The following is a 13793-nucleotide window of genomic DNA, read 5'->3' on the forward strand; positions in this document are numbered from 1 at the left end:
TTATTGCCCACATTTTACAGATGAGGAAACAGATTCAGATTATGTCTATGGTCACATCAGAGGTAGACTTTGAATTCATGACTTCCTATGTCCAAATTCAGCATTCTGTCATAAAAAAGTATTGGGAGGTAGTTATTATAACATGATTTAGGACAAAGCTCTACTATAAGATTAAATATACTTATGCCAGTTAAGAAATATAAGGAACTGAGAGTTCATTGCATAGTGACATAAGTTCAAAAGGTGGGACTTATCCAAAAGAAAGGAGAGTTTTACCTAATACTTAATATTGTTATTGGCTAATGTTTGTATTGTAATATTTTGACTAAACTGATCTGAGGGAGAAAAGTGAAGCAGTGATATATACATCATAAGATATTTTAAGAGATTATGTACTTGCAGGAATTTTTCATTTTAGTAGAGACTTGATTAAGAGATTTGGAAGTTTTTTCTTCTTTTTATGTGGTTTTTAGTAGCTCAACACTCATAAATTGTCTTAAGAGTTTTTATTTGAATACCTAATTCAGTGAAATAATGGAGGACCAGATTAATTTATGTATATAATAAATACATATATTTAATAGTAAGAAAATAAGGAGAACCCTAAGTAAGAGGAACATTGACAAGAACAATCTGCTGGAAGGAGTTCTGAGGTATATTGAATTTGGTCCTTATTGTCTGAATGAGGCATGAGTCTTGTCTACAACCTTCCTGCCATCTGTTCAGCCAGCTCCTCATTGAAGGCTTCTAGTGATAAAGAACTTTGCTGCCTTCTAAGGAAGCCCTTTACATTTGGAAACTGATGCTTGGCAGTTCTTCCTTAAATTGAGTGAAATGTATCTCCTTGTATTTTCTACTTATTCCTTCTATTTATTTACTTTTGGTGTCAAACAGAATAATTTGAATCTCTCTTTTTTATATGATAACTCGTCAGTAATCACCCTGAACCTATTTTCTTTTATGAAGTGCTAAATGATGTCATTCCTTACTAAAGTTTGTTATGAGGAAAAAACTGTATAAACCTCAAACTGCTATATAAATGAGGCATTATTCTTTCTATATTTAAAGGTATGGATTGTGTTTCCTCAAATCTCTCCTTATCAAAATTTAAGTTCTTTAGTTCTCATATGGCAAGATTTTGTTCTTGGCTGAATGTACTCCTAAAATTTTACTCCCATAAGTGGCATAATATTGATCTAATCTAGGCAGAACAGTAGCAGGATTCTTTAAGCAGGATTCTAATAGTTTTTTGGGCTACTGTCCCACATTGTTAATTCACGTTGAACCTGTAGTCTTATAGCTGTCAAAGAAATCTTGGTTTGGGTCAGATGTTTTTATTATATCAACAAAAATTCATTGTGCAAAACTTTTTATTATTTTCTGGCACATATTTTAAACGTATAGTAATTATCACTCTTCTTTGGGAGAGTTATGAAGGATATTCAATCTGACTGTGTATATATAACACAATTGGTTGTTCTTAAAGAGGTAAAAAAAATGACATCATTATGTTAGAGTCAAGTTACAGTGTGTCTGATTGTGACTAATAAGACTAAATATGATTTCAGAATTCTCTACCACAGGTAGGGCATAAATAGTCCATGTGAACATTTTGCATATCTCTTGTCTGTTTTGAGCTACTTTAACTACTTTGCTGTTAGAGAGTACAGCACTTTTTCTGATGGGGGCTTACCATGCTGGGGGAGTCTTGTACTAGTGTGTCTCATGTCCCATAATCAATTTCAAAGTCCATTTTTTTAACATTTGTTTTGAAAACTTTGATTTCCATATTTTCTCTTCCTTCCTTCACCTCCCCTCCCCACCCATTCTTTGAGTGAAGTTAGGCAAAACATTACCATAAAAGTCATGTTGTGAAAGAAAACACAGATCTTCACCTCTCGCAAAAACAAACAAACAAAAAACAATCCTCAAGGAAAATAAAGTAAATAAAAAGGTATATTCAGTCTGTGTTCAGACACAATCAGTTCTTTCTCTGGGTATGGATAGCAGTTTTCATCATAGGTCCTTCAGAATTGTCTTAGATCATATTCCAAAATTCTTAAGACTTTGAGAGTGTCCTTTGTATTGCTTTTTCTGATCATCATGTGAACATTTGTATGAGTTCTCCATAAAATAGTTTTTTTGGCAAATGGATATTTGGTCCAACAGAGTTGAATTCTCCGCAGTAGATTTTGAATACTTGGCAATTTAGTTCGAGAAAGAACCTTAGTAGGGGCAGCTAAGTAATGCAGTGGATAGACCACCAGCCCTGAAGACAGGAGGACCTGAGTTCAAATTTGGCCTCAGACACTTAACACTTCCTAGCTATGTCACTTAAACCAATTGCCTCAGCAAAGAATAAATTAAAAAAAAAAAAAGGACCTTAGCGTCTTGTATTTTATCCTGCCAAATGACCTTCAGAATCTTTCTAAGCAATTCAAATGGAAGCAATTCAGTTTCCTGGCCTGGTGCTAGTATACTGTTTAGGTTTCACAGGCATACGGCAATGAGATGAGCACCAAATCTTTAGTTTGGTTGTCCAGTTGATACCTTCTCTCTCCTACACTTTGCTTCGGAGCCTCCCAAACACTGAGATAGCTCTGGCAATGTATGTGTGCATTATTGAATTATTATTGCATTATTCCTGTGCACATCCTTGGAAAGTGTACTGGCCAAGGTGAGTGAACTTATCTACAGTATTCAAAACACCCTCATTTGCTGTAATCAATGGTTCCACATGTAAGTGGTGGGGGCTAGCTGATGGAGCCCTTGTGTTTTGTTGCTGTTATTTGAGAATTGATCCATACTTTGTAGCATCTCAGCTTCAGAGGCTACATTGAACATACAATCATTTGCAAACAAAAACTCATGCGCCAACACTCCCTTCACTTTAGTCTTGGCTTGTTGAAGAATTTACCATTAGTGTGGTAACTGACCTTGTGCTATTTGTCATCATTTAAGGTGTTTGACAATATGGCTGAAAACATCATGCTGAAAAGCATGGAGATAAGTGCATACCCTTTTTTCACTCCAGTGGTGACTGGGAAAGTGTGAGACCATTGTCCGTTATTCAGAACTGGACAAGCATGCCGTCATGAAATGAATTTTTCTTGGCAATCAAATTTTGACATAATTTTCCATAAGCCCTCATGATTGATGGTATCAAAGGCCTTAGATCTACTAACATTGTATACAAGACTTATGTTCTGCTACTGGCATTTCTTCTGGAGTTGTTGTGCAGCAAACACCAATTTGACTATTTCTCAGCCTTTTCTGCAACCCCACTGCCTCTCAGGAAGATGGCCATCTTCCAGGGAAAGGTTCAGTCTATTAAAGAGGACTTTGGCAAGAATCTTGCCAGCAGTGATTAAGAAAGAGACTTCCCCCACCCCCACGATTGTCACAGAACAATCTATTCCCATTGCCTTTATGGAGATGGACAGTGGATGTGTCCTTGAACTCTTAGGGTATAACCCTCCTCTTGCCATATAAATAGGAAATTTCAGTCAGCTTATATAGGGCAGGGGACCCCCCCCATCTTGTAACTTTCATCTGGAACAAAAACAGTACCAGATGGTCTGCTGAGAATACTGGAAGTGTTCAGTCCATTTATCTAGCATCTTATCCCTATCAGTAATCAATGTGGTTCCATCAGTACTGAGTAGTTGAGATACACCATAGATTTCTGGCCTTTAAGGCACCAAAAAAGCGCTTTGGATTGTTATTATCTCAGCATAAAATTGAATTTCATCTGTTTTCTTACTGAGCAAGAATCCTGTATTTCTCTAACTTTGGTTGTGCTTTACTTTTGATGGAGTTAAATATTGTCTTCTAAGAAATGGATAAACTCTCCTGCTGGTACACCCTATGGAATGCTCATTTTTCATTTAACAGCTTCTGAATTTCTCCATCATTTTTGTCAAGCCACTTTTGATGTTTCCAAGTGACCATGTGAACAAGTGCAGTGCTGTATAGCAAATTTTGAAAGTTGCCCACTCCTTTTCTGCTCTATTGTTGTAAGCTGTGTTTTGGCTCAGCTTTCCCTCAAAGTTAGCAATAAAATTTTCCTGCTTAAAGAAGCCCTCTAATCTCTTTGACATCAATTCTTCTGGTCTTTTTGCCTTGGGGCTGCCATTTTTGTTGAATGCTAATATTTAGCTTGGAAAAATAAATCTATGATCAGACCAGCACTCTGTACCACATATTACTTTCCTCACTTTCATGCCTTGTCTAGATCTTCTCCTAAGAATTACATAGTCTATTAAATGCCAACCTTTGCTGAGAGGGTGCATTCATAAAGTTTTATTGAGTTTAGGTAAATAGAAGGCATTATTATTGATGAGAAGGTAGTGAGACTTGTGCTTCAAGTCTTCACTAGTTTCCAACTCATTCATCCCAAGGACTCCCTGTTATGTTTGGTAATCTGAGCCTACTTTAACATTAAAGGTATCCGGACCTATTAACTTGTCCATTTTGGGCACATTGATGATAAGGGTCTCTAGCTCTGACTCACTTAAATCCACTTTACACACCAATGAAAAGACATCACCCATACTATTTGAGCTTTTCTGCCTTTCTCAGAGTGTTAAGACAACAGGCAAGTAATGAAGCAGCAGGTGCACATACGCTGGGAGCTGTAGTCACAGTGTTGCACACAGGTAGCCTAGGCCATACAATCATTTTCTCACCAGAAGCAGCAGTAGGATTCAACAGCTACCTTGGTGACTGAGCAGCTTTTTACAAATTGCACTGCTTACCTTCTGGTGTGAGCAGGGAGCTTAGAAAGGGTGCCCTAAAAATTGTCTGCTTACCCAACCTTGGCCTGATTACTAAATCAGGTAGAGATCCCACTCTGTGGTTGAAACAAAAAATGTGTACAAAAACTTCTGCAAAGATGATTCATTCACCATTGATACATGGAATATACACATACTTATAGCCACCACAAAATCCCCTGGTAGACCTGAAAAGTGAAAAGTCTTGTTATAAGAGAAGTCAGCAGGTATGGCATCCCAAATAGCAGCTCCAAGTGAAACAAAGCTGGCAAATGAAGATTAGCTTGCTGAAGTAGGAACTGGAATACATATCTTTCTGGAGTGACTGTGGTGAAAGGGGAATTCTGTGATAGTTTTTAAAATCAGAACTTGTGACAATATGAGATATCTTTCAAAATGTCTTGAATGCTTACTTTTCTTTGACCACGAAAGGTTTGTATTTGGTTTTCTTCTTAGAGCTGCAGCTTTGGAACAGTTTAAGTCTCTTGGGGCAGAACCTTTGGAAGTGGACTTGAAAGAATCAGGAGAGGGACAAGGAGGATACGCCAAAGAAATGTCCAAAGAATTCATTGAAGCAGAAATGAAACTTTTTGCCCAGCAGTGTAAAGAAGTTGATATTCTCATCAGCACAGCCCTTATTCCAGGTAATTCATTTGTATAATTGTATTTTTTTCCTTTTCATGAATCTTTTTTTTTCATCTATGATCTTTTGTTCTTGACAAGCTTCTGGTGATATTATGATATAGAACTGACCAATAATTACAGATTCCTGAAAGATGATTTTGAAATTTCCTTAGGGATGAGAAGAAGTCTGGATACCATAGAACTTATTTCTAAAATGAAGGTTAGGTGATTTTTCAAGAAGTCTGTGAAAATGTAAATTTGGTTCTTTTGATTTTTCAAAAAATTATCTTCTGGACAGTAAGTATGCACCTGATATTTATATGGTGTATACACATTTACAAAAACTTTTATAGACTTATAGATATACATACATACATACACCTGTGTGTGGAGGTGGTGGGGTGGGTGTGTGGGTGTATTTAATAGAGCAGTGATGATGCTACCATGAATTACAAAATAAGAAATCAGTGTTGCTGTTGTCCAGGCTGACTCTTGGCTAAAGGAGAAATGTCATGGATGGAGCCAGGGGAAAGTTTCCATATAGTTTGTCACTCATCTTATTTGCCCTAAATCTTCAGATAAGTAATTACATACTTTTTAAAAAATTTCTATTTATTTATTAAAATTTTATTGATGATTTTTGTGTTTTATATCACATTCATTTCTAAATATATCCTGCTTCCCTATTCAGTAAGTAGTGTACAGCATGTATAGATGAATAGGGGCTTTTCTTATAAGAAGAAAAGCTATTTTCTGATTAATAAAAAATAAAATGATTTGAAAGTGAGGATATCTTTCATGTCTGGTGACCTCAAAATATGGCCTATTTTATATTAGCCATTTATAAGGAGAATTTCTGTTTTTGAAGGAAATGGAGGGAAAGAAGAATGAGAATTGTAGAGATTTTATTTTGAATTTAGTAGATGGAAAGAGGAAGATTTACTCTACCCCACAAGAAAATTAGGATGAGAGTGCTTTTTCTTTTATGGCTTAGAACCATGGTTATCGAGTAGTGGAACAATGGGAGTGAATTTTGCCAGGTGTGCTGCAAAATTTTGAATGTCATGTTATTGCATATTGCAAAAGAAAGTATAAAAATTTTTTGTTTATTATAAATTTTATTTATCCATCATATGTAGTATAGTAAATCTAGATTCACAAAACAAATGTATTAACTTCAAAGCAAGTTAGCTCTTGAAGTTGCAAAGAACTCAACAAAAGCAGGGGAACCGTTAATGCAAAAGTCTTCCAACTCTCCCATAAATGTTCATGTGTTGCTATTCTAACTGTACCATAAACCAAAAAGTTTGAGGTTTACTTGCCAATTTGTAAATATGGAAAGAAAGTGAAAATCCAAAGGAATAGCTGCTTTTTAATTATTTGTTTGACTTTGGAGAAGCTACTTGACCTCAAATGGCCTCAGTTTCCACATCTCTAATAATAAGATGGTTAGGCTAGGTGACTTTTAAATGTCTTTTCTGATCTAGCTTTATAGCTAGAGTGTGTGTAGAGGTATCTAACATATCTAAGGTAGTTTTCATTTGAGATCAAGCTTATTTGGGAAAAAAGTTGAGTCCTTCTTAGATTTCATGCTTCTTTACTTTCCACTTTGTGGGTGAGTTCAAACCATTCACATCTTAAAATATCTTGAAAACTTGCTTGCCTTTGACTATGATTGAGTTGTATTTGATTTTCTTTTTTAGAGTTATGGCTTTGAAGCAATTTACATCTCTTGGGGTTATAATTATTATGATTATAATTGTTAATTGTGTTTCTCAAAGACATCCTCTCATACCTTCTTTCTGTTTGCTTCCTATCTTCTCTTTATAAAAAAAGGTTATGAATGAATAGGAACATATTTAACACTAGTAATCTGGAATTAAATAGGGTTTTATCTTATGCCTCTGCCTTTTTTTCTTCACCCAGTCCAGATCATAATCACTGGTTCATATGCCTTATCTCTTTTTTTAATTGTCAAAAGATAATTTTGCTTGTAATTTTTCTCTAGATAATAGTACTTCACTTTTCCTCTCCTAATTCTCTACTGATTTTAATATATTTAATACATTTCTATGTCAAACTCTCTTTGTATTTGTTTTCAAGACTCCTTTGCCTAATTCTGATGAGTAAAGATAATGAGACTTTCTTTCCTTACCCTCTCCTCTATATTTATATTGTTTTCTTTTCTTATGCCATAATTAGGAGAAAAAGTAAGATTCTTCTCTTCCCCCTCCCCAAGTTTTCTTTCTCTTTTCTTTCCTTTTTCTGAAATCAACAAAATGAAATAAAACCATCCTCCAGTCCTGTATTTGTCTATCTTTAATCTGAGAGATCTGATTCCAGATGTGGTTAGCTGTGTGACTTTAGACAAGTTGTTTAAACTTGGTTTGCTTTTGTTTCTTTGTCTGTAAAAAGGGAATAAGAATAGCACCTATTTTCTAGGCTTGTGAGGATCTAATGAGGTAACGTTTTTTGTTTATAATCAATGTTTTATTATTTATATTTTATTGTTTCAGAGCACTTAGCATAATACCTACCATGTAATAATCACTATAAATGGTACTTTTTTACTTTCGGCATTTTCTTCTTATCTCTAGCTTGAGTTTCTGGATTAAGGATTTATGTCAGACCAGACTTCAGCATCTTTCAGATTGGATGAAGTGTCCTTGTTTGGTCTTGATGCTGTTGCTGCAGTTCTAGATTGTTTGCCTGGACCAGGTCACCAATGTTACTGTGCTATAAAAAATTTCCCCTTGGTTCTGCTGCAATCCTGGATTTTGCTTCCACCTCCCCTCTTTTAAGAACAGTTTGAGTTTATGGTCTTAGCCCTGCCTCATTCCCCTTGAACTATCTTCATTTTGGAATTTACTCTACATGCTGCCCTGATAGATATTAGATTGTACTGATCTTAGGGTTCCTCTAAGGTTCACCCATTGCCTAAGTACTGAGCTGTTCCTATCTTTTATTGTGACACTGAGAGTAAAGCTTAGTTCAAGGCTTTTAGAGAGGTATTTGTATCTTATTATGAACTTAATATCCATGACCATTTCAGTGTGCAAAAAAAAAAGATTGAATATAAAAAATCATGAACTTCTATTATGTAGTGCTTTTGTGTTTGTGTTTTTTTTTTTAGAAAAAGTCACAAGCTTAAAAAATGTGACAAAATATATCCCTTTATGAATTTTTTTTATTTTCTTCTGTATTCCCCTAAAAATTCTCTCTCCCTCTTCCTCTCTCTTTTTCCCTCCCTCCTTCTTTCCCTACCTTCCTCTCCTCTTTCTTCCCTCCTTCCTTCTCTAAATTAAACCCTTGTAGCAAATAAATATAGTACTGAGCCTCTTTTGTATATAAGGTTGTTGTATCCTTTGGAGACAGGGTGGCTAGTTAGGAGAGGGAGGTGGCCTTTTTCATGAGGCCAAAAAGGCAGCTCTGTAGATCTTGCAGTGATAGTTACTAAAACCATTAGCATTCCAGGGTCTCTTTCTTAGCATAAATGTTCCCACTGATTTTTGGAGCAGAGTTGATCTGTAACATTTTTCTCTATAAAATGCTGATGTCCTCCTGCATCCAGGCAGTAAAGATAACAAAGAAAGAGATCCCTTACCATAGTTACAGCCTGACATTGGTGAAGCAGCTGTGACATTGAGAAGGAAGGAGCGATTATCTTTCATCTGACCATGCTTTTATTACTAGTAGAACTTTAGTTGGTTCCTGTCTTTCCTGTGAATTTTAACAAATATGTTGAATGTCTTTATTCAGCAACATGGAGCCAGGAGGGGGAGCTAAAAGTCTACAAAGAGAGCCCATATTCTAGTGAAGAAGTTTGCACATAAAATGAATCTTTGACAATTCTACTGCTCTGAAGAAAGAATCTGATAATTTGGACATATATAATTGTATTTGTATTGATATTAAAGGCTAAAAGTAATTTCCTGGAATGTTATAATGTAATATAGATTGTAGACTAAAGGAAAATAGCTTTAATTTTTGAGGTGTTATTTAATTTTAACTTTTATTAATTTGAATGACAAGACTCTTCCCTATTCACCTTACTTTGGATTAGTCAGTTTTTCTTTAGAGTACATAAACCATACCTATAGTGTATGATCATTAGAGGGACTTCAACGATATGAATGTTATTATTCTTCCAGTTGTGTAAATCCCAGCATATCCATAGTTGTACAATTATTGTTCTTGGCTTATCTTTAAATCCTTTAGAGATTCCAACATGCTGGAATCTTTTTTCTGTGTTTCTGAATATCGTCTAGATGTCAGCTTACTATTTCATCTGTTCACCTGTTATATCTTATTCTTTCTATGTAAGTGGCTCACCTTTTCCCGCTATATGTTTCCTGGATGCCTCTTTCTTCCTCAAGTCATCATCTGGTAACCTACTTAAATCTGCCACATCTCTCAATTGGCCTTTAGGTTAACCTGTGTTTTTGATTTGTTAGAGATTGTAGACCCTCCATGATTTGCAGTCATGTAGTATTACTAGAGGAGTACTTTTGTTAGATGAGTTTTTGTTTCAGGGAGCACTATAAAATTTCTCTTAGGCAATTTAGCTTGTTGTTTTGCTTCTGTTTAATTCTGGGCTCTTTAGTTCATTTTCTCTCAGTAGTGCTTATTCAAGGTACATACAGATATTTATTGATTGACCAACTCAGTGAGCTTTCCTTCAAATTGCACATCATTGCATATAGCTTTTGGCCTATTTTGACTGTAAGGACTGAAGTTCCTTTGGTAGTCAGAGTAAAAGTAATTCTTTTTTCATTTCCCCCCCCCCCCCTTTCTATCATCATCATTATTATTAAGCCTATCTCTTTTTAAAAGATATTCTTGATATATAGTTTTTATATCCCTTATTTCTTAATGTATCCATCTGCCCCAATTTACAGAGATATTCATTGAAACAAAAATAAAACAAAAAAGAAGAAAAAAAGTAATTCACCAAAACCCAGCAATATATCAACTGAGAATTACAGTATGATATATGCAATAATTCATGTATATAATCTTCCACCTTTGCCAAAAAGGGAGGATGATATGTTGCTTTTTTCCTTTAGCTTTTCTCTAGGGCCAAACACTTTGGTCAGTATAATTATGTAGCATTTGGTTTGTTTCTCTCCTTATCTTTGTCCCTGGCTCTCTCTCTAACCCTTTCCTTTACCCTGTCTCTTTACATTTCTCTCTTTCTTTCCATTAACATTGCTATATAGTTAAGGTGTATATATTTTTCTTATTTCTAATAGCTTCATTCTGCCTCAGTTTACATAAACCTTCCCAAAGCAGATCTCCTGAGCTGTGATGGATCTCATTGAGAAGTTTAGTATTTTAGGTCTTAATGTACTCAGCAGTATGTCATCTGTAAACAGAAGCATCTGGAGGACTTCACTCTTCATATAGAATCACAGTATGTCTTCCATGATGGCGAACACCTTCTCAATATGCCTCGCTGTTTAATAGCTATCTTAATGCTGACAATTATCTTTGTGTTTTTTTTGACAAAGATTCTTATATATGCAAGGGAGTCAACCTTTTGCAGGAAAGCCTGTAAGTCTATATTTTGTTCTATGTGTCAAATGATTTAATATAATCAAAGAAAAGCCAGGTTTATCATTAAAGTAAAAATTCATCTTTTTAACACCAATATTTCTTCTGGTGATGTTGTTTGGCTTTAAATCATGGAATATCAGAGGCTCCAAAGAATCAGACAATTCTAGGCTAATGTATAGATTTGTGGTGGATCTCATTAAACTGTAGTTAATACAGTTCAATGATTGTGCACTTGAAAAAACATTGAAGATATAAAAAGCAGTTGTTCAAGTCATGTAGAAAGAGTGAATGTTACTACAACATTTCAATGCCATTTCAATGTTAAGACACTCAAAGAAATACCCCCACATATTAGGCTGACCTCCTGTGATGTACACGAGTTATACAGAAAATAAGGCAGGGGTGAATTGTCTATGTATTTCTGGAGAAAGTATGGACACTGACAAGATAGAGATTTTATACTACAGCAGAAAGTAATTGAATTTGGCGTCACAGCAGAATGCCTTGTTTGTAATCTTGGCTCAATCAAACACTACTTCTTGGGACCTTGAGGAAGAAATTTAGGTGACTTTTAGGTCTTTATTTATCTTTAAAATGAAGGGAGTGGACCACATGACCTTTGAGATTCTTTCAACCTCCAAATCTGTATCTGGAAGAGAATCCCTGCTAACTTTAAAAATTGTGCTGTCTTTGGCCCAGATTTCTTCATCGTGTACTTGGCTGCTCTTTCCCTTTCTATCTTCATTTTTAGTACTATTTCCCCTTGTTCCCATATAGCACAATGGGGACTTGGGGACTAGAGTCTAAATATACTAATTTACTGTCATCAAAAATGATAATTATTTGTTATACAAATGCTGACAGCTGTTTTGTTTTTCACTTGTCCTTTTTTTCAGTTTCATATGAAAATGCTGTTGAAACAACATGTCTCAGTTTGGCTTCATGTGAAGTGACCTTATGTTTCTTTCCCTCCTACACTGCTTTTTATAATTTTGGGAGGTAATACCACTTGCAGTCTTCCACCATTGGTTTCTCTAACATTTTGCAAATGGGGAGAATTGTACATAGTTTATTCTCCATGCTGCTGCTGCTCCTTTTTTCTTTTTGTGTCCTTCCTTTATCTTTCCTGCACTTTCTCTTTCTTTTTATGCTTTATTGTGACTTTTTCCTTTACCTCTCCCTTTACTTTGTCTTTTCCTCTATCTCCCTTGGCTTTCAGTTGTATTTGGGAAACTCAGGGGATCACAAAACTTTGTTTAGTTCTGATAGTAAATAAAATGTTGGGGCAATGTCCTTGTGTTAGCAAAACCAGACATTCCTAAGGATTATTCATTTAGAAGGAAGTGAATTAATCTACTCACATCTTTAAACTATGTTAAGTATCATTATACCAATGTGATTTTAGCACTTTCTGTAGATTATGTGGCAAATGACACTTTCTATAGAGTAGCAGAGATTATTTATTTTTGCTTCATTTCTTCAAAGATTTTTGTACCATCTGAGCTCTTCTTTTTTCTCTTGCATGAGGCAGTGATTTCTTTAGTGTTTTCTTTTTGAAAAAAATTTTGATTTTTGTCATATTAATAAATATGAATAAAAATGTAATATTACTTTACATAAAGCTTAGGGATTTTGACAGTAATATTGAAGTCACAGTTTTTAAAATCTTCCCTATTTCTTTTCATTAGTTATTTCCTATGACTATAGTAGTACTTTAAAATATTTGATCAGGGCAGGTGTAGGAGAATTAGTGTTTCAGGTTTTGAGGTTTTGTGGATTTATGATCAGTGAAAAGAATATTGACCTTATGGTAAACAGATCTGCATTTGAAGACTAGTCTTCAGGAGCTAGTGACTTGAATTTGTTGAGGGCAGGGAGAGGTTTTCCTACCATTTTCTCATTCACTTTGAGTTTCTGATATTCTTTCAATTCTGATTATCGTTCTTTTTGGAGTACATCTTGCCCACACAGTGGACTTATACCTTCCTTGTTCTTCCTTTGCTTCCAGGATGATTTAACCCTTCCTTCTCTCTTTTTTTCACTTTTTGCTTAACTTGCTCTGGTAGTAAGCTTTCTTGATGTTTTTAGAAGGTCAAATTGTCATTCTTTTGTATTCTTCCTCAGTTATCTACCCTTTCTTTCATCTTTCCTTTAAAAGTCAGTTTATTAATATACTTCCTTTCTATTTAGATGTATCTTTTTCTTCAGGGAGATAATTTTTGATTACATCTTTGGAATCTTTAAGCCAATTATCTTGTTTCTTTTTTTAATTTATTGTAATCTGTTCTTCTAATGTTCAGGCTATACCTAGAAATACTCTTTCTCATATTATGAATTTTAAGACGAAATAATCAATTGTTCCCCCAAAGTTTCTTTGATTTCTGTGTTCCCAGTCAGCACTACCTTATAGGCCAGCTTCAGGCAATCTTTGTTGCTTTTCTTCATCATCTGAAATAATAAGAATATTCAACAATGCAAGTCCATAATTTTTCATATGGTCTTCCTTTAACCTAGATCTCCATAGAACTTTCTGATAGAAGTTTCTTTCACAACTACATTCTTTGTGAGTGTGTGTGTGTGTGTGTGTGTGTGTATGCGTGTGCAGGAATCTTTTTAAATTTTCAAAAAAATTTAATAGTATTTTATTTTCCCAAGTAAATGTAAAGATATTTTTCAGCATTCACCTTTGCAAAACCTTGTATTCCAAAGTTTTCTCCTCCCCTCCCCCCCCAACTCAAGATAGCAAGCAAGTCGATGCAGGTTAAACATGTGCTTCTAAACATATTTCCATTTTCATCATGCTGTACAAGAAAAATCAGATGAAAAGGAAAAAAAACA

At 34.9% G+C, this 13793-nt stretch overlaps 1 protein-coding gene across 1 annotated transcript in view; it reads left to right on the forward strand.

The window, feature by feature from the left end:
• The window catches only part of NNT (nicotinamide nucleotide transhydrogenase), a 110394-nt gene that overhangs the window by 26748 nt on the left and 69853 nt on the right, over positions 1 to 13793 (forward strand). Inside the window, exon 7 of the mRNA XM_003759903.4 lies at positions 5232 to 5419. Within this exon, the coding sequence (XP_003759951.1) occupies positions 5232 to 5419 (188 nt within the window). The remainder of the gene's footprint in view (positions 1 to 5231; positions 5420 to 13793) is intronic.

The sequence above is a fragment of the Sarcophilus harrisii genome, chromosome 1, assembly GCF_902635505.1.
Source record: "Sarcophilus harrisii chromosome 1, mSarHar1.11, whole genome shotgun sequence".
NCBI classification, from domain to species: domain Eukaryota; kingdom Metazoa; phylum Chordata; class Mammalia; order Dasyuromorphia; family Dasyuridae; genus Sarcophilus; species Sarcophilus harrisii.